The following is a 19,883-nucleotide window of genomic DNA, read 5'->3' as shown; positions in this document are numbered from 1 at the left end:
CTTCAGGATAGGCTGTGAGGTCCCCAGAAGGGCTGCTGTTGGGTCTAAAACAGTCACGATGATTTCAGACAGCCTCTCGTTCTAGAAGGTGCTTAGCCAGTGTGGACAGGGCCTCCCTGGGCTGCCATGTCTTGCTTCGAGCCCAGAGCGCGAGCGTGAAGGACTCATTGCTGCCCCCTGGCTTACACTGGGGCTCAGGCTGTGGCGCCTCCTCAGTCTGGACCGTGTAGGGTGGGGCTCGCTGTCCCCTCTGCCCCTCCCTGCCGGCGCGGCTGTGGGTGTGGGGGGCTGTCGCCCCTCGGCCGTGCTGCATCTTCCGTTCCCTCCTGTTTTATCTCCACTATTTTTTTGTCTTCTTTAGTCAAATCCCAGTGGATGTCTGATGTAGTTATTATAAGTTATTATAATAGGTTTCTTCTTGCTGTCTGTTTTGGAAACTGGGGACTAGGAAAGTGGGTCCCAACTCTGACAACTCATGGTGCCACCTTGCCAGAGTCACTTGATGACTGCAGACTTCCAGTTGCTTCTAAGGGTTGCACTAGCTCTGTGATTCTCAGACCTGCCTATACGTCACGGTCACCTGGAGAGTTTTTAGAAACACACCTGCTGACTCAGCAGGTCTGCAGGCGAGGTGGGTTGATGGGCGCTCTGCCACGTGGGCGTGGTGGGTCTGTGCCTCCCTTCATAAAGCCGGCTGTATCTCCAGAGGCACGGGGCACTCGCCAGCGCTCATCTGCTCTCACCCAGTGAAAGGACGCATGTTAGAGCAGCCTGCCCGACATGTGTAGAGCCTGACTCCCAGAGAAAGCTCCTAAAGACAAAGATTGGTGGTCGGGCGCGGTGGCTCACGCCTGTAATCCCAGCACTTTGGGAGGCCGAGGCGGGTGGATCACGAGGTCAGGAGATCGAGACCATCCTGGCTAACATGGTGAAACCCCGTCTCTAGTAAAGATACAAAAAATTAGCCAGGCGTGGTGGCGGGCGCCTGTAGTCCCAGCTACTCGGGAGGCTGAGGCAGGAGAATGGCGTGAACCCGGGAGGTGGAGCTTGCAGTGAGCCGAGATTGCGCCACTGCACTCCAGCCTGGGCGACAGAGCTAGACTCCATCTCAAAAAAAAAAAAAAGATTGGTAACTTTTCCTGAGTCATTTCACCCTGGTCTGATTTGATCAACTTGTAATATTAGCTCCCATTTTGCAGGGGCAGGAAGGGAATGGAAACGGTCAGGATGGGTGCCCTAGATTTCCAGCACCAGAATCTTGCCCAGTGGCTCTGGAAATGACTGGACAGATTGGTGGATGGTGGTGATTCTACAGTCATTCCAATTTGACCTCTTTTTTCCCCTCTCTCTAGGTACTTTTAGGTTGAAATACGCCCCTCCAGCAGAAAGTCTGGACTCCACAGATTGATATTTTTCTCTGGCAACAGAACATTATTAAGCCATGGAGACATAAGGAAAATTAAATACAAAACTGAGAAGTCTAGTTGCTGTTGAGCTTAATCTTTTTAATCCAAAGGTGCTTTACTTTTCCTAGACTGGATAGAAAAATCTAGCGTAGAAGTGCATCAAACTCGGTTTATTGCCAAAACCCTAGATTGGAGCTTGGTGTCAGAACTTGCCTAGTGGGCATCTCTGTGGCCGGTGAAGTCGGCCACCTACACGTTTGGTTGCAGTGCAGAGACCCCACGTCTCCCGAAGAGCATTGCCATCATTGGCCCTTCTAGGCTCACACGTCAATTCCAGGGCAGCTACACGTGGTCTGAATCGAGAACTGAGCTTGGAGTTCTCCAGGTGGAGTTCCACCCGCCGGACTCTTGACACCCCTGGGCTAGGGAAAATGTCGACTTTGTTTTGTTCTGTTCCTAAAGTGATTAGCACTAATCTCTGGGATTTTTAAGGATTGCACTACAGAAGAATGTATCCTGATGTTAATCTCTGCGGTTCTGGGAGCCAAACTCCTCTGAGAACAGTCAGTGCAAGAGACTCCAATAATCCATATTTAAAGAGTCAGCACCAGCAGGCTACTCGACTTAGGACACAACAGAGATTTTAGTATTTCCTTCCCTCCTCCAAGCACTTGTAGCAGTTTCAGGTTTTTAATTTTTTCTGCAAATAAATCTAAACTACGTTATTAAATAGAAATAGTTTACTCGCAACAACTTAATTTCTAAGGGTCCAAGTCCCAGAGAATCCATAGTCGTCAGAGCTTTGAGAGTATCTTTCTTCCCAGCCGGTCAGTGGCTTCGAGCCCTGTTTTCCACTACAAATCACCTCCCGAGGGGGCTCGGCGACAGCGCAGCTCTGTGAGTGGCGGTGAGGATGCTGCACGTCCTTAGCAGAGTTTGCAAGTTGCTTTATCTCCCACGGGCTCCCCAAGAACCTCCAACCCCGAGGCTTATCGCTAGCGGATTCGCATCTGAGACAGACATTTCAACAATGATACAGTCCTGTCATTTATCAGCAAAAGATTGGGAATTTTCTCCTGTCAACTTCTTTCGTATTAGGCTGTGTATTGATAGTTAATTCCGTTAAAAATTACTTGGAAAACAGTGGGAAGTGGTAGGACTCTGGAAGAGGCCACACACGCGAGAGCTACGAGATCTGTGCCAGTCTGGTTTTGGTCAGGTAGTAATCAAAGTCCTCACTGTAGATCTCTAAATTTCAGCCCACGGAAATGAAAGCCTTTTGTCTGAAATTCACAGACTTAAATCTTCAAGGTTAAAGGGAATTTTCTGCTCAAATAATACTCATCTAAAATGCTAAAGTCGTCAGTGTTAAAATTCTGAGTGGTAAAATCTTGCCAGGGATTTTGCAGTTGGATATTTATTTAAAAAAAAAATTGAAATATTCAGACCATTCTTAAAATGGGACAATCAGCCTCATGAAAAATTGATGTAAATCAAAAGAATACCCTAGAATGAGGCATTGTGATGTGAGCGTTCAATTTTAAGAGCAGTTCCTAACTTCGTAGAAACTAAAGCAGAAAGTTGTTACATTTTTTTATGACAGGCTTTTCGTAGAATTTGTTAGTTTTATTTTAGTTGAATTTTATTTCTATGCAATGCAGAATTAACAGACCTCCTCTCTCTCCTCATGGTACACAGTATTACAGTGTTGAAGTAATGGTGATGCTTATTACAACAGCTATTTAGGGGAATGTTACGTTGATCTTTTAAATTATAAACACTACAAAATGTCAAAATAATGAGAACTGACACAACTTTGCCTTAAAGAGTACTAGACTGGACCTTCTCATATTACGTTAAAGGAAGACTTAGAGTGTTCATTGATGTTTACGATTTTAATATTTCTGAAGGCCATTCCAGTGGCCTGGATATGTGCTGAAAGCCAAACTTTTAAATTTTTTGGTTTTTTAAACAAAGAAATATTTTAAATAAATCCTATTTCAACACTGAAATTGTTGAAAACCGTCTCATAACAAAAGGAAAAAAAACATTTAAATTTTTGTTTTAGTGGTCAGTATAGGGGAATGAAAGCGTCTGTTGTTACCCATGTAACTATTTTGATAAGTATTAGAGGTTAACCTTAAATCCAGCAAAACATTAAAACAGAAACTTTTCAACTTGAAGCCTGCCATTCAGCGTCGAGGTAAACGAGTTCCAACATTGTCCCGGCTGTGCTCCCAGCAGCGGAGGTCTCTGTGGAGCTTCCAGGCGTCTTGAACGTGTGTGGGCGGTGTGACATCTCCAGGGAGGCTGTCCGAAGTCGAGAATCGTGAGCTGTCAATAGGAACCACACAGTGTAGAGAAAATGGAACCGCCCATCCGTAAGGGCCTCTCCCTGAGGGAGCCGCAGGCTTGGACTTGAGAGAATTTGCCAGCAGTGAGCTCGGATGCATCTCTCCAAAAGCACCCGAGGTTGGCGCGCCTGAAGAGCATCTTGCGTTCATCAGACTTCCTCATCTGAAAACACAGAACATACCCTTTCAAGTACTTAGACATTTTCCTGAAATTGTGGTCTGTTTCAGAATGCTGTGGCAACCAGGTAGGTGTGGCACTGGCCATGTGCCACGTCTTTGCCCTTTGTAGTCTGTCAGATATTAAAGTTTCTAACCCGGTTTTTTTAATCTCCAAGAATGGGGAAAGTGGAATGTAGAGATGGAAGCAGAACGTGATGTTGGGATACAACAGCTATTTAATCCTTCGTTTTATTTTTTAAGCAAAACACTCAATTTTCTACCTTATTTTCTAATGTTGATTTCATGGTAATATTGACCGTTGGAAGGTGTTTAACATAAAATCTCATTGCTGAAGAGCACTGAGGAAATGGGAGCTAGCACTTGTAATAAAAATAAAGACAAGTTATTTTCTTGAATGCATATATGTGATTGGGTATTTGAAAAACCAGCATCATGTGTCATCTCCAAAAGATTACAGGAGTCAGCTTGTTCATGTAGGGGTGTTAGTAGGTTCCGTATTCTTCATTCAGTTCTTAGAATTCTAGGTCCTTTATTGCCCAGAGTCAGCACAGTTAGTTTCTACCACAGACTCTGTGTTGGGGCACACTAGTGGGCGGGGTAGTGACTTGGCCTAAACGTCACCTGGCTGGAATGCCTCCCATCTGAACAGAGGCTGAGCGGGGCTTTAGGCACTTGCCAAATGGGAACCGGGTTGCACCCTCCTTGCTCCCCGTCACTTTCTTGTCACTCTTCCTGCTTCCCAGCGTTTTGTTGTATGCCCTGCTCGTTGTACGCCGTGACGACTGATGGTACCGCGTGCCGAGGTCTTCAAGGTTGTGAGGAAAGCCGTCAGCCTGCTTGACTCGACTGCTGTCCCAGAGGAGAGTCCTGTGCGACCTGAGCGGGGGTGGCTGTCATTTCCAGCATGCAGGTGACTCCCAAAGAATGAGTCAGGTGGCACTGAACGCCATGGGTTCTGAAGAGGCGAATTTGCTGAAAAGTCCCAAGGGTCTGAATGAAAGCATCTTTAATCAACACTCGCAATATTCTAGAAAACCATATACTGTGCTGGTTGAGGCCAAAGGTCAACATTACTCCACTGTTCACCAAGGAAGTGGGGGGCAGTGGCCATCAGCCGCGGCCTCACGTGCGTTGTAACAAGCCCTCATCACATGTATGAGTCTTACGTGCACAGAAAGAAGCGGCTTTGGTACTGAAACTGGACACCTTGTGTACTCAAGATACCTTCACAGCTTCTACTGGACATTTTCTTTTTAGGAATGAAGGAAAATTCTCCCATTTTTGAGCCATTCTTTTGTCAATTCTACAAAATTGCATGTAACTTTATAAATATTTTTAAAAGATATAGTTTTGTAAATATTTAATATTCCGCTAATTTGATTTTGAATTGTAAATGTCAAGTATTCTGTTTTTGGGGTTTTTATGTTTTATTATACTTTGTTAAAAAGGACAAATTGTACATTTTTAGAATGTTTTTATGAGTAAATTTAATGTACTGAAAATAAAAATTTTAAAAAAGGCTGTGTTTGATGTCACTAGGTCTTTGTCTCAGAATATGTAGCCACACACCTTTTCAGATCAGTCTGAATCTCCAAACTAGGGGTTCCATCCTTTCTACCCTCTCAGATTTACAAAAGGGATACCTGATTTTAAATCCATTCATTCTCTAGCAAGGTGCCAAGTTTTGTTGTTTTCTCTTGAGATGGAGTTTCACTCTTGTTGCCCAGGCTGAAATGCGATGGCATGATCTTGGCTCACGCCAACCTCCCGGGTTCAAGCGATTCTCTTGCCTCAGCCTCTGGAGTAGCTGGGATTACAGGCATCCGCCATCACATCTGGCTAATTTTGTATTTTTCAGTAGACTTGGGCTTCTCCATGTTGGTCAGGCTGGTCTCGAACTCTGGACCTCAGGTGATCCGCCCACCTCAGCCTCCCAAAGTGCTGGTATTACCGGCGTGAGCCAGCACACCTGGTCAAGTGTTTTTTTTTTTTTTTTGAGATGGAGTCTCGCTCTGTCGCCCAGGCTGGAGTGCAGTGGTGCCATCTCCAGTCACTGCAAGCTCCACGCCATTCTCCTGCCTCAGCCTTCCGAGTAGCTGGGCCTACAGGCACCCGCCATCACGCCTGGCAAATTTTTCAAATATTTTTAGTAGAGACGGGGTTTCACCGTGTTAGCCAGGATTGTCCCGATCCCCTGACCTCGTGATCCGCCTGCCTCGGCCTCTCAAAGTGCTGGGATTACAGGTGTGGGCCACTGCGCCCGGCGTGTATTTTTTATTTTTTTAAAGTGTCCCTGCTAATAACAAAGATGTAAATTCCTGATTTGGGGTTAAAGATGTTTCAACGTGAATTTCCATAAAAATGAAAGTTGGCATGAATGGATCTCAGATACCTTGGGAATGTGGCCCTACCCAGAAGTGACTCCCAGGGAAGGAGCAGGCCTGCTGCAGAGGGGGGTGACACAATGACAAAAGCCACCAGCTGCTACACCAGCCTGTGACCGACTCGGCAACATACAGAATCACTCCCATGGCATCTAAGACCACACCCTTCTGGATTTGGGAGGTGGCAACATACTGAGCATGTGCTCTGGTGACGTCAGGGAAGTAAGTAGGGACATAGCACCCACAGGGAGCTCTGAAGACAGGACAAGGGACAAGCTGCTTCTGTTGAGCACCTGGCCTGGGAAGGCAGTTGTCTCAGTTGTCTCATGTCACTCTTGTATTTTTCAACAGACTTTTAGGTGCCTACTTAAACTGGAGCTGGGCTCAGAGTTCCCTAGATGAGAAGGCTGGCCACTTTTTGTCTGGTGTGTGTGTGCTGCATCTGTACACGGTGCCAGCAGCTCCCCACGTCCTCCAAGGGTACACTTTCTTAACCACACACACACACCTGATACTTGTGGTGGTTGGTTTACAGCAGTAGGTTGTTGGGTGTTTATTCCCACAAAACACGTGAGTCAATTTGCATCCATCCTTATAGCCCGTGACACGTGAGTTCTCAAGAGGACTTGGCTTTATAAAGGCTAGACCTGGTGGCAGGGCCTTGGCCAAGGTGGGGAGGGTGCCCTTGACAAGGCAGAGGCCCTCAGAGGGTGGTGCTCCTCCATGTGAGTGCCCCCTCAGCACGAGAGGACCAGCCTGGATGCCCCTCCTTGGGAATACAGGGACCTGCTTTGCTTTGGAAAGGACAAACAGTGTGGGATCCAAGTCTCAAAATCGGATCCCATTAAACTGAGCTTTGATGACAGTTTTTAATTGTGCCTTTATTCAACTTAGTTCATTAAAAATGTACTTGTTTTAAAGATCCTATAAATAAAGTGACCACTCACATGGGATATCGGTCACCCCTCAGCATGTTACTTTTTTTTTTTTAAAAAGCAGTATTTCTTATAGGAATCTTATTGATCACACAGTAGTTACAATAATGTCAGATATGATGTATACAGTCTAAACGAGACAGGCCAGTTAAGAATTTACATAATGTAAAAATACACATATTAAAAGTTAGCCAGGTGGACAGACGCATGCACTGGGGGGAGAGCAGGTGACAGGAACTCCTTTAACAATCGGTAGAGGGCCCAGATGCAAGGAATCTGGTTTTCCCCGTTACAGTAAACAGCTTTCACTAATGTATACAGGTATTCCATACATCTAAACACACAAGGGTAAGTTGTGACCTGCTACACATAGGGTCTAAAGTGGTGTAATTGTGATTTTCCTGTGATACTCCCAAGAAAATTATAAAAGTGAACCCCATGCAGGTAGTGGGAAGCACTGGTCTTTTATCACAGGTTGAACCTGAGGAGGTTGAACTCTTGACATTAGTATCTGTAAAGAGCGTATGGCTCTTTTTGCTATGTTTTCTCCACAACTGACATGCACTTAGTGTGGGAGAATTCTGATGGCTGGCTGACCTAACAGTGACAACTACTACTCAAAATGTGGGAACCTTTTCAGTAATATTGAGTTATACATTTAACATTAAAAAACAACGTGAATCATCCATAGCTTTAAGCCAGAAGGCAGAAGCGAGTGTGTCTGAATGTTAATGCTTTCAGTTACACCATTTTGTGGTTTCTACCGCTGTCTTCCAGAATGACACTGGTACTCTGCTGCTTTCCGTAACAACACGGGCACCAGTTTGAACTCAAAACCTGAAACAGAAGAAATGCCACTCTTTCTCCAGGGTCTTTTAAGAAACTAGATCAAAATTATAAATTATTCAAGTTTCCTTTTGAGTGGTGTCTTTATGTGTGTAACTATCTAGAGAACAAACCAGAAATGTCTACCCCTGCAAGAGTGTGGACTTTGGGTGTAGTTCTGTTAGGAGCTGCGGACCTCCAGCAGTTTACAGTCAGGGCCGTTTTCTTACACACACCTCATTTACCCTGCATTTGTGCCAACTCTGATGGCAAATGCATTTTGCGGGGGTTACGCTTCACAACTCAGGCCTAAAGATCCTCTTAGGGAGATCTCTCTAGCTGAGTAGAAAACTTCTACCCGAAAAGGCGGCGGGTTCTGTGAACCTGAAGAGAAGACTCAGGGTCTCTCTGAAAGCCTTTAAATTACTCCTGGAATTGCAAGTTCCTATTAGTGAGAAAAGAGCATTAAAATAACTTGAAGGTGTATTTTATTGGCAACTTAAGAATGCAAAGTATTTTATTTTTAAATTTTTAAAATCTGAAAACAAGCTAGCCTACATTAAATAATATAGTTTCCAAAGCTGAACGTGCTCACTTGGAGCTCAGTTTTCCGCTTGAAACACAAACACAACTTCCTAACACTCCTAGGTGGGAACACTACTGTTGGATGATCTGTGATTAGATGAACTGATCCATCTCAGTTGGTAACATCCCTTTTTTTTCCTTGGTAAGGGTTTAAAAAATTCTAGAATAGATGTATTTTTCTAGTTTTACACTGACAATTTCATCCCGAACGTCTCCTGGGAGGCATAGACCATGTACAGGAATCCATCTTCATCCTTCTCACTCTCATACACCTCTGAGATTGGTGTGGAGACGCTGACCATGCTGTGGCCGTTCACCAACAGGAAGAAGGCTTGATTAGCATTGAGCTGTAAGCGCCTTCTATCGAAAGAAAACAACATGAAGAAATATTGACAACAATACAAGAAGGATGAAGCATGTGTTAAAATATCACCCATCTGATCAATAAAATATGAAAATTTTCTGAATGCTCTTGAATCCAACACTTCTCAAAAAGCACAGGACATTTCCTTTGATTATACTGATATGAGCTATAATCACTGAAAGATTACACTTTAGGCTGACTTTAAACTAGTATGCTGTCTGAATAGCTGTTAAAATGTCTAATGTGAGAAAGCAGTTCAAATACAGTTTCCAAACTAATTCTAAGATCTAAGCCTGTGCCATTTTTTGCCACTCACTGAGTCTACATTCTCTTTAGCTTTGCTGTACAAAACCTTAATAACTTGTAACACTGATTTTCAACAGGAAACATCTACACTAGATGTTATGATAAAAGAAACTGGATCTGAAGTCTAGCAAGTAAGAAATATAAAACCTCAAAAAAACATTTTATACTTTTAAGTTGAAATGGTTTTAATCAGAACTGAATTCAGCTGAAAAAGATTTTTTTGAAGATTTTAACCAGAACTAAAGATTTATCTGTAAGTTTCATAAAGAACAAGAAAGTTACTCAAAGGAAATTTATTATAAAACAAAGGTGGCTGAATACCTAATTATCTTGATGAGCTCACTCATGTTGACATGGTCAGGTACAAGGAACTTTGTTTTATCCAGGACAGGAAGCTGCTTCTCACCCTTGTATCGTTCTATTATCACCTGGAAAGGAAGCCAGAAGTGATTTTAAAATAGTCATCAGGGCCGGGCGCCGTGGCTCACGCCTGTAATCCCAGCACTTTGGGAGGCCAAGGCGGGCAGGTCATGAGGTCAGTAGATCAAGACTATTCTGGCTGGCCAGGCGCGGTGGCTCAAGCCTGTAATCCCAGCACTTTGGGAGGCCGAGACGGGCGGATCACTAGGTCAAGAGATCGAGACCATCCTGGCTAACACGGTGAAACCCCGTCTCTACTAAAAAATACAAAAAAAAAAAAAAAACTAGCCGGGCGAGGTGGCGGGCGCCTGTAGTCCCAGCTACTCAGGAGGCTGAGACAGGAGAATGGCCCAAACCCGGGAGGCGGAGCTTGCAGTGAGCTGAGATCCGGCCACTGCACTCCAGCCTGGGTGACAGAGCGAGACTCCGTCTCAAAAAAAAAAAAAAAAAAAAAAGACTATTCTGGCTAACGCGGTGAAACCCTGTCTCTAATAAAAATACAAAAAAATTAGCCGGGCATGGTGGCGGGCGCCTATAATCCCAGCTACTTGGGAGGCTGAGGCAGGAGAAAGGCATGAACCCGGGAGGCGGAGCTTGCAGTGAGCCCGAGATCGTGCCACTGCACTCCAGCCTGGGAAACAGAGTGATGCTCCATCTCAGAAAAAAAAAAAAGTCATCAGGCTGGGCATGGTGGCACACGCCTGTAATCCCAGCACTTTGGAAGGGTGAGGCGAGCAGATCACCTGAGGTCAGGAGTTCGAGACCAGCCTGACGAACATGGAGAAACTCTGTCTCTACTAAAAATACAAATATTATCCAGGTGTGGCGGCAGGTGTCTGTAATCCCAGCTACTTGGGATGCTGAGACATGAGAATCACTTGAACCTGGGAGGCGGAGGTTGCAGTGAGCTGAGATTGCGCCACTGCACTCCAGCCTAGGGCATAGAGCTAGACTGTCTCCAATCAACAAATAAGTAAAATAGTCATCAACAATGAAAAATAGATAAAATGCCTCCTACATTCTAACTAGCACAAGCCAAAATGGGCTTTGAAAAAGCACATTCATTAGTTTCCTCGTAGCTCTCCTGTGAAGAGTGATCATTTGCTAGCTTAGACATCTACCCCTTACAACATACGGTACACAAGATACGATATGGCTGTCACCAGGTAGGAAGTGGGGGAAAATACTTTGCTATGTATCCTCTGTGTTTCAATTTTGGAACAATGAAAAATACATATCTAGTCAGAAAAAGACCAAGCCTTACCGAAGCAGAGAGGCTGGGAGCTAGCTTCAAGCACAAAACATCTGAAATTCTCAATTCCAAAACTACCATATCCTGAGACATGGCTTAAGTTCTAATGAAAGTAAATGCATGTGTTTCGGGAGCCGCGGTGGCTCTGAATGGTTGTCCTGGCACATACGGAGGCAAGACTATGCGTTTGAGGCCAAGCTGGGCAACATAAAAACCTCTCATCCATTAAAATAAATAAATAGATAAATAAAGTAAATGCATGTGTTTTAATAAATGTGTAAGTTCCTAATTATAGTAATATGCTCAATGTTTTTCCCCACTGGAGACTATTTGACATGAAAAAATGATGTTTGACAAGGTGAGTAGAGTCCATTATTAGATGGTTCTACAGACAAAGTTTTGTGCATAATGACCTGGTACTTTCATTTTGAGAAAATACTTCTTTAAATGAGGTTAAAAATACAAGTATTTGAGGCTGGGTGCGGTAGCTCATGCCTGTAATCTCAGCACTTTGAGAGGCTGAGGCGGGCAGATCACAAGGTCAGAAGATCGAGACCATCCTGGCTAACATGGTGAAACCCCGTCTCTACTAGAAAAATGCAAAAAAACAAAAACAAAAACAAAAACAAAAAAAAAACACTAGCTGGGCATGGTGGCGGGTGCCTGTAGTCCCAGCTACTTGGGAGGCTGAGGCAGGAGAATGGTGTGAACCCAGGAGGCGGAGCTTGCAGTGAGCCGAGATTGCGCCACTGCACTCCAGCCTGGGTGACAGAGCGAGACTCCGCCTTAAAAAAAAAATTATATATATTTGAACTACACAGGGAACAAATATAGTTTCATATTATTAATTTAAATAAATCTATCAGGCCGGCGTGATGACTCACACCTGTAATCCCAGCACTTTGGGAGGCCGAGGCGGGTGGATCATGAGGTCAAGAGATCAAGACCATCCTGGCCAACATGGTGAAACCCCATCTCTACTAAAAATACAAAAATTAGCTGGGTGTGGCGGCACGTGCCTGTACTCCCAGCTACTCAGGAGGCTGAGGCAGGAGAATGGCGTGAACCCAGGAAGCGGAGCTTGCAGTGAGCCGAGATTGCACCACTACACTCCAGTCTGGGCGACAGAGCGAGGCTCCGTCTCATAAATAAATAAATAATCCATCAGCTCCTCACCATACTTCCTTTCCATGGAGCAAAATATTTTGTTTTTTAATTCTAAGCTGCTATAATATCTGACCACAGATGAGCCTCTGAGTCTCATTAGCGTCTGTGTTTACTGAGCGCTGCAGACATCTTCTCTATATACAGTAATTCTTCTACCCTATCACAACAAAGAGAAGTTGAGTGGCAGGAATGGGAAATCTTTACATGCTTCTTTGGGAAAGAAAAATGCTTATTTGTACATTGTTCCATTGTGTGAGACCTACATAGGGTTCTGTGTAAGGCTGAGTCAAGCTGTCATCACCTTCCCTGGTAAGTTTGAAAGCTTTACCTGGCAGGCATGTTCAGAAGTGTGAGATCCACAAGGAAATATCAGTGTGTAGGCTCCACCTGCCTGAGTTTAAGTGGTAGCAGAAATTAGAGGCAGTACAGAAATCTTGGATCCTGAGGCCAGCCACTGGCTCATGCCTATAATCCCAACACTTTGAGAGATCAAGGTGGAGGATTATTTGAGCCTAGGAGTTTGAGATCAGCCTGGGTAACACAGCAAGACCCTGTCTCTACAAAAAAACTTAAAAAATTAGCCAGGTACGGTGGCGTTCGCCTCTAGTCTCAGATACTCAGGAGGCTGAGGAGGGAGGACTGCTTGAGCACAAGGTGGTTGAGACTGCAGTGAGCTATGATTGCACCACTGCACTCCAGCCTGGGAAACAGAGTGAGACCCTGTCTCTTAAAAAAAAGGATACCTCCTTCTAGGTTGTGAAGCTGACATCCAGGGTTTGGCTGTCTGGTGATTCCTATAAAAACCCTGTCAAGTGGATGCACTTATGCAGTGCTCTCCTCTGTGTACATTCGAGACTGAAACCGAGGCCTGAGACTACCTACCGGGATTTTGGTTGGATGCTGCTCTCGAATAAGTCGGACATCTTCTACTCTTTGTTCTGCAATGAAATGAAGAGATAGAAGCATTATGAAGGGCCAGCTTCTTTCCAGCACTGCTGCTGGTCCTACACCCAAGCTCAGCTGTGAGCTGTGGCACAGCAGAACGGTGAAGACATCTCTCCTGGAACTTAAAGACACAAAACATGAACACTTCACATCCGATAAAGGTTTGTATCTAAGGCCAAAGGCAACATAACATACATGGCTCTACATCAGGTGATAAGGACACAGACCAGGAATATGGGACAACTAATTTCAAGGAACTGGGAGCCCAAGTTTGTGGACAGATATACAAGGCAGATCCACTGCATGAGTCCCAATCCTTCCTCCAAAGACCACTACTACCTATAATATTAACTTCAATTTTTGTTAATTTTCCATAGTTGAAAATGGAATCCATTATATCCCTTATAAACCAGGAAATGCAATTTTCTCTTATCACTTCCAGCTTTTTAATGATATGGTGCCTAAGAGAAAAACCGCTCAAGAGAATGGAATATGAGGCTGGGCACAGTGGTTCATGCCTGTAATCCCAGCACTTTGGGAGGCCGAGGTGGGCAGATCACTTGAGGTCAGGAGTTCGAGACCAGTCTGGCCAACATGGTGAAACCCCGTCCCATCTCTACTAAAAATACAAAAATTAGCCAGGCGTGATGGCACATGCCTGTAATCCCAGCTACTCGGGAGGCTGAGGCAGGAGAATCACCTGAACCTGGGACACGGAGGTTGCGGTGAGCAGAGATTGCGCCACTGCACTCCAGCTTGGGCAACAGAGCAAGATTCCGTCTCAAAAAAACAAAAAAGAACGGAATATGGAAAGAAAAAAAAATACTCTTGAGTTTTAGTTTTCTTCAGTACCTAAGAGAAATCACAGCTTAAGACACAAAGTCTACTGTTGAATATATTTCTAAAAACATCTATTCTCCCTTTTAACAGAACGACTTACTGATTCAAAGTTCAACAGCTGTACTAGACTGTGGGCAATACAGGAAAAAAAGCAAGCCAAGTTCAGTTCTCAAAAACCCACAAATATAGTTGGAGAGAAGTCATTTACAAAGCAATACATGTATTAAAAAAAAAGGCAATATGTGAACATATGACTTAGATGGCATTATTTAAAACCTCTAAAAAAAAAATTGAGCAAAATCACCTTGATTTACTATGGTAGGATTGATTCTCATGGTAAGGGCAAATAAATAATCAATGTCATGAACTTCTTGAGACAGAAAAAAGATAGTGTGACCTACATAAAGATGACGTTACTCTAACATAACATCATTGCCAATCTCATTCGCATTAAAAAAAATTTTAGTATCACTTTTTTTTTTTTTTTGAGATGGAGTTTCACTCTGTTGCCCAGGCTGGAGTGCAGAGGTGCAATCGCCGCTCACTGCAAGCTCCGCCTCCCGGGTTCACACCATTCTCCTGCGTCAGCCTCCCGAGTAGCTAGGACTACAGGCGCCCGCTACCACGCCTGGCTAATTTTTTTGTATTTTTAGTAGACACGGGCTATGGTTTTCATCCATAGCCAGGATGGTCTCGATCTCCTGGCCTCATGATCCACCTGCCTTGGCCTCCCAAAGTGCTGGGATTACACACGTGAGCCACCGCGCCTGGCCCAATTTTAGTATCACTCTTTATAAAAACTTCTAAAATTCCTATTTTCAAGTACTGCCATAAGTTCGACTTCTGTCTCCCCATCCAAAATTTTAAAATCAGCTTCTAAGATACATTACTAAATATAAACATCTTTGCCACAAAGATTGCAAACTCATGGATTTCTACCAGTGCATATTCCTATTGAATAAATATGCAAATAATGATAAATTTAGTGGCCGGGTGCAGTGGCTCATGCCTGTAATCCCAGTACTTTGGGAGGCCAAGGCGGGTGGATCACAAGGTCAGCAGTTCGAGACCAGCCTGGCCACGATGGTGATACCCCAACTCTACTAAAAATATAAAAATTAGCTGGGTGTGGTGGCAGATGCTTGTAATCCCAGCTACTCGGGGGGCTGAGGCAGGGGAATCGCTTGAACCCGGGAGGCAGAGGTTGCAGTGAGCCAATATTATGCCACTGTACTCTAGTCTGGGTGACAGAGCAAGACTGTCTCAAAATAATAAAAAATAAAAAAGATAAATTTAGATATTGTTAACAGTAAAATTAACCTAGTGGCTCTTATCCTTTGACTCCTTCTCTACTTCCCAGCGAGGTTCTCAGTGACCCCTCATCATCACTCCTCCTATCTATGAGACCTCTTCCTAGGCCTGTCCTACCCCAGACCCTCTTCACAATAAAAACCTCCATTGTGTCTGTGTAGATTATTTCAGTGTATAGGGAAAATCACGATTTAATTCACTCCAGCAAATAAATGATACCTCTTTCATATATCCTGGAATGTTTCACATTTAAAAGCTTATCCTAATAAATCTAAAAGTAGAAACGTTCAGACAGAGGGGAAAGATTTTTTTTTTTTTTTTTTGAGACAGGAGTCTCCCTCTGTCACCCAGGCTGGATTGCAGTGGCACAATCTTGGCTCACTGCAAGCTCCGTCTCCCAGGTTCACACCATTCTCCTGCCTCAGCCTCCCCAGTAGCTGGGACTACAGGCGCCCACCGCCATGCTTGGCTAATTTTTTGTATTTTTAGTAGAGATGGGGTTTCATCATGTTAGCCAGGATGGTCTTGATCTCCTGGCCTTGTGATCCAGCCAAACCTAGTTTCTTATATTAAAAAAATCTTTCAGGCCAGGAGTGGTGGCACACGCCGGTAATCCCAGCACTTTGCGAGGCTGAGGCGGGTGGATCACACGAGGTCAGGAGTTCAAGGCCATCCTGGCCAACATGGTGAAACCGTCTTTACTAAAAATACAAAAGTTAGCTGGGCGTGGTGGTGGATGCCTGTAATCCCAGCTACTCAGGAGGCTAAGGCAGGAGAATCACTTTAACTCAGGAGGCGGAGGTTGCAGTGAGCTGAGATCATGACACTGCACTCCATCCTGAGTGACAACAGCGTGAGACCCTGTCTCAAAAAAAAAAAAAAAAAGGAAAGAAGGAAAAAACATAAAGGCTCTATGAAGTTTCAAAGTCAGACACTATAGTGTTTAAAGTTATCTTTACCCTGATTTATTCCCAAAATACGACCTAAAAAGACCAAAATGATTATTTTCATGAAAGGTGTGAAGTATAAAGACAAGTTACTTCCTTAAGCTGTAAAGAATAGCACCCAAGTCTCCCATAGGAGCATCTTAGCAGCCTGTCCAGCAGCAACGAAAACCCAGTGCTGAGCCTGGAGGAACTGGCTGTACACAGTACGCACTGACGCTCCACTCATTCTTCAGGAGACAGCTGTTTTAGAGGCTAACAGTATATTCAACAGAAGCATTATGAACAGCACAGTCAATGGCACAGAAGAGGGCAAGTCTTTTACTTCCTTAGTTTCCTAATGCTGTAATGATCTGTTTTTATTTGTCTTTCTCAACAGACTGTCCCCCTGGCAGTCAAGGACCCAGCTCGAGGCCAAACTGTGTTCCCCCAGGGCTTAGGCTTTACATAGAAGATAGTTAATCAACAACTGAATGATTGCTCCAGATGCACACCAAAATCTAATCTCCTTCCCCATATTCCTTTCTTCTAAAATAAAAAAGAATCCTTAGAAGCCTTTACAAACGTTAAAATAAAGGGTAGGAGCCTAAGGTTTCCTATTTTAATGAACACGTTATTTGCAAAGTTGTTTTGAGATATCTTCAGTCATTTTAAGTACAATTTCAGTTACACATATTTTCCAGGATTTACTTCTCAGAGAGGAATTGAAGCATTCCCCCTCCCCAGGCCAGGCATGGTGGCTCACACCTGTAATCCCAGGGCTTTGGGAAGCCAAGGCAGGAGGATCACTTGAGGCCAGGAGTTCAAGACCAGCCTGGGCCACACAGCAACAACAACTCTATGTCTTTTTTTTTTTTTTTTTTTTGGTAGAGATGCGGTCTCACTATGTTGCCCAGGCTGGTCTTGAACTCCCGAACTCAAGCGATCCTGCCTTGGCCTCCCAAAGTGCTGGGATTACAGGTGTGAGCCACCATGCCCCACACAATTTTAATTTTTTAAGTTTATTCCAGTTTTCCAATACATCTCCCAGGACACACTATGTGTCCTGACTCACACAGTCTTGGTCCACTTAATATACTGGAAATGATGGCTACCTACTGGAAACTGGAAGAATTCAGGCCAGGTTAAAGGTACCAGTCCAGACTCTGCCACTAGGTGGACCATGATCTTCATCGCCAGGCCCCACCCAGTTTCTTTAGCTACAAAAGGAAGGGGTTCTTTTCAGTGAGTCTTAAAATCCATTTCAACTTTGAGAACCCTCTCAATCCTGGTAGAGTTTATCAGCAGAGCTATACTCAGTTTTAACCTTAAACTCACTCACTCGGAAAGAGAAGGCACCACTCAAGCTAATGGGGCTAATCTTAGACTCCATAAAGAGGTTCTCTCCAAGGATTCATTTCCCTCACTTACTGTGCTACACATGTCTGAAAACTGTCAGTAATCACGATCAAAATTACCAAAATACTCATGAACTAGAAAGATTTTTTAATTACCAAAATCAGAAGCAAGGAAAGGTAACAGCTGTTAAAAGATACTTAAGACGTTTCTACAAAGTGACTATTAAAGAGACATTTAAAGGGGAGGGGGCAAAATAAAGGTGAGCCAAGGGAAAAACCCTGAAAATACAGAGTATATAAGATACATACATCGACGGGAAGAAAAATGGGGCATTATTGCTGGTCTACCCTCAGGGCCACTTTTAGGTTCCAGGAAATTCCTTGTTCGGATGTGTTAATCTCACATTTCCTACCGTTACTACCTACTCTTCGCAGAGATTTTTCCAGAATAACCCAAAAGTACTATAAGCAAAAAAGAAAATAACTATAGTTTCTGTTATGAGAAAAAAGGCATCTCTCCTACACAAATGTTCCCAGTTAACTTTTCACTGGTGAAAACAAAAACCAGATCTGAGGTGGGCCGATGGATCGCTTTAGCCCGGGAGGTCGAGGCTGCAGGGGGCTGTGACTGCACCACTGCACTCCAACCCAGGTGACAGAGCGAGACCCTGTCTCAAAAACAAAAGAAAGAAAGAAAATCTGCCTTAAATGCTGCTCTCAGGGCTCAATAAGCCTAGACACTAGTAAGAGTTCATTAAGGTCACTAACAAGAAAACTTCTAACAAAAAAGGCACGTCTAAGTCTTGCTAACCAACGGACTGCCTCAAGAGGCTGTTGGAAAAGATACGCTTGGCAAGCCAAGGCCCATTTTCATTTACTGAAGTTTCTCAGGCACAAGAAATAAAATAACGGTCAATAACGAGACGTGCAAAACTATATCCAAACTCAAATACACGCTAAGCTCTTTCTAGACTCCGGGAAACGAGGCAAAAGCAGACAAACAGCACCACTGTGTGGGCTCCCGACGAGGATGGCGGCAGACATTCGCCGTCCGCTGGGACGAACGCGGTGCCTCCCTACCAAACCGGTGCCTGGAGCTTAGGCAAAAACAGATATCCGGATCTGCTGCGTTCTCTGGCTCAAAAGGGAAAGAATCACTTCGCATCATCTGCGTGGAGTAAATACTGTGATGGTGACACCTGCACGTTTAACCAAATGCCAGGACACCTCAGTTGGGTTTCCAGTCTGAACTGGCGGAAAAGGGATGTATTCCTGGTGTCAAGGTGAGAACGGAAACGCAAACCCAAGAGAAGTCTCCCACCCCAGCTCCCGGGCTACACACACAACTGTCAACACCGCCGTGGGCCGTCCCGGGCGCGGCGGGGCCGGGGGCCCGGCACGTTCCCCCGCTCTCGACGGAGGCTCTGGGGTCTGTAAGGGGCACTCGCAGCCGGGCGGGCTCCCTCGACGGGAAAACTAGCCCTGAAGGTGACGCGCCGGGTCCCGGCGCAGCCCGGCTTCAGAGCCGAACTGCCCAGCGTGGCCCCGGGGGCCCTTGGGCCCCAGAAGCGCGACCCTCGCCCGGCAGCACGTTCGAGGGGGCGGCGGTGGCCGGGGTGCGGCAGGGAGCCCGCCGCGGAGGGCGCCGGGTGATTCAGCAGGCCCGGGGGCCCCGAGCGCACCGGTCCCCGCCCGCCCGCCGCGGGCTGCCTCCTCCTAGGCCTCCGAGGGGTCCGCAGGCCGCCACGGCCCAGACCAGCCCCTGGCCCTCCCGGCTCGGCCCCGGCCTGGGTCCCTCACAGTGCCCCGGGCCCCGCGTCCCTCGGCCCCGCCGGCCGGCAGCCACCGGCCCCGCTCGGCCTCCCGGCTCGGCCCCGGCCCCTCACGGCGTCCCAGGCCCTGCCGCCCTCCACAGCTCGGACCCCGGACCCGCCGCACCCGGCGCCCTCGCGGCGACACTCACCGAAGGTGCGGCGCTGCTTGAAAGTCTTCTCCGACGGCATGGTGCGGGGATCTGGGCGGCGGCGGCGACGACGCGAGGGTCCCGGCGGCTCCTGGGGGCGGCGGCGGCTGCGGCGGAGAATCTGACTCTGGCGACAGCTACTTCCCTTGTGTCTTCTCAGCCCGCAGCCTCGTCAGGTGACTCGCAGCGCGTCACCGAGGGGCGGGGCCAGAGCCGGCCAGGGCCGCCGCCATGGCGGGCGTGGCGGAACACAGGAAAGGCACGCAGCGTGGGGGCGGGGTAGGTGTGTGCGCATGCGCGATGAGTGAAACGGGCGCTCTGCGCATGCTCCCGGTGGTGCACTTGCCCCGCCCAGCAATGCTGAG

The 19,883-nt window shown here is 45.9% G+C and overlaps 2 protein-coding genes across 12 annotated transcripts in view; one reads left to right on the top strand and one right to left on the bottom strand.

Annotated features, from left to right (window-relative positions):
- ZCCHC14 (zinc finger CCHC-type containing 14) overlaps nucleotides 1–5,461 on the top strand; it is a 90,069-nt gene extending 84,608 nt beyond the window's left edge. For 6 of the 8 annotated variants that reach the window (XM_077986628.1, XM_015126757.3, XM_077986627.1 and 3 more), the window contains one exon: nucleotides 1,353–5,461. In XM_077986628.1, coding sequence (XP_077842754.1) covers nucleotides 1,353–1,408 — 56 coding nt within the window. In that variant the 3' untranslated portion in view covers nucleotides 1,409–5,461. The remainder of the gene's footprint in view (nucleotides 1–1,352) is intronic. The other 2 variants (XR_001441856.3, XR_013412006.1) reach the window with 1 other exon arrangement.
- Nucleotides 5,462–7,184: 1,723 nt separating this feature from the next.
- MAP1LC3B (microtubule associated protein 1 light chain 3 beta) lies at nucleotides 7,185–19,696 on the bottom strand. Of its 4 annotated transcripts, none has more exons than XM_015126751.3 (5): nucleotides 19,519–19,696; nucleotides 13,061–13,116; nucleotides 9,661–9,767; nucleotides 8,865–9,029; nucleotides 7,185–8,096 (listed from the first exon to the last, which is right to left on the bottom strand). In XM_015126751.3, exons 1-5 carry the CDS (start codon nucleotides 19,556–19,558, stop codon nucleotides 8,090–8,092), a joined length of 375 nt encoding a protein of 124 aa, XP_014982237.1. In that variant the 5' UTR covers nucleotides 19,559–19,696; the 3' UTR covers nucleotides 7,185–8,089.
- Nucleotides 19,697–19,883: the final 187 nt, after the last annotated feature.

The sequence above is a fragment of the Macaca mulatta genome, chromosome 20 (genome assembly GCF_049350105.2).
Source record: "Macaca mulatta isolate MMU2019108-1 chromosome 20, T2T-MMU8v2.0, whole genome shotgun sequence".
Taxonomy (NCBI): domain Eukaryota; kingdom Metazoa; phylum Chordata; class Mammalia; order Primates; family Cercopithecidae; genus Macaca; species Macaca mulatta.
This window is presented reverse-complemented; position numbering and strand designations above follow the sequence as displayed.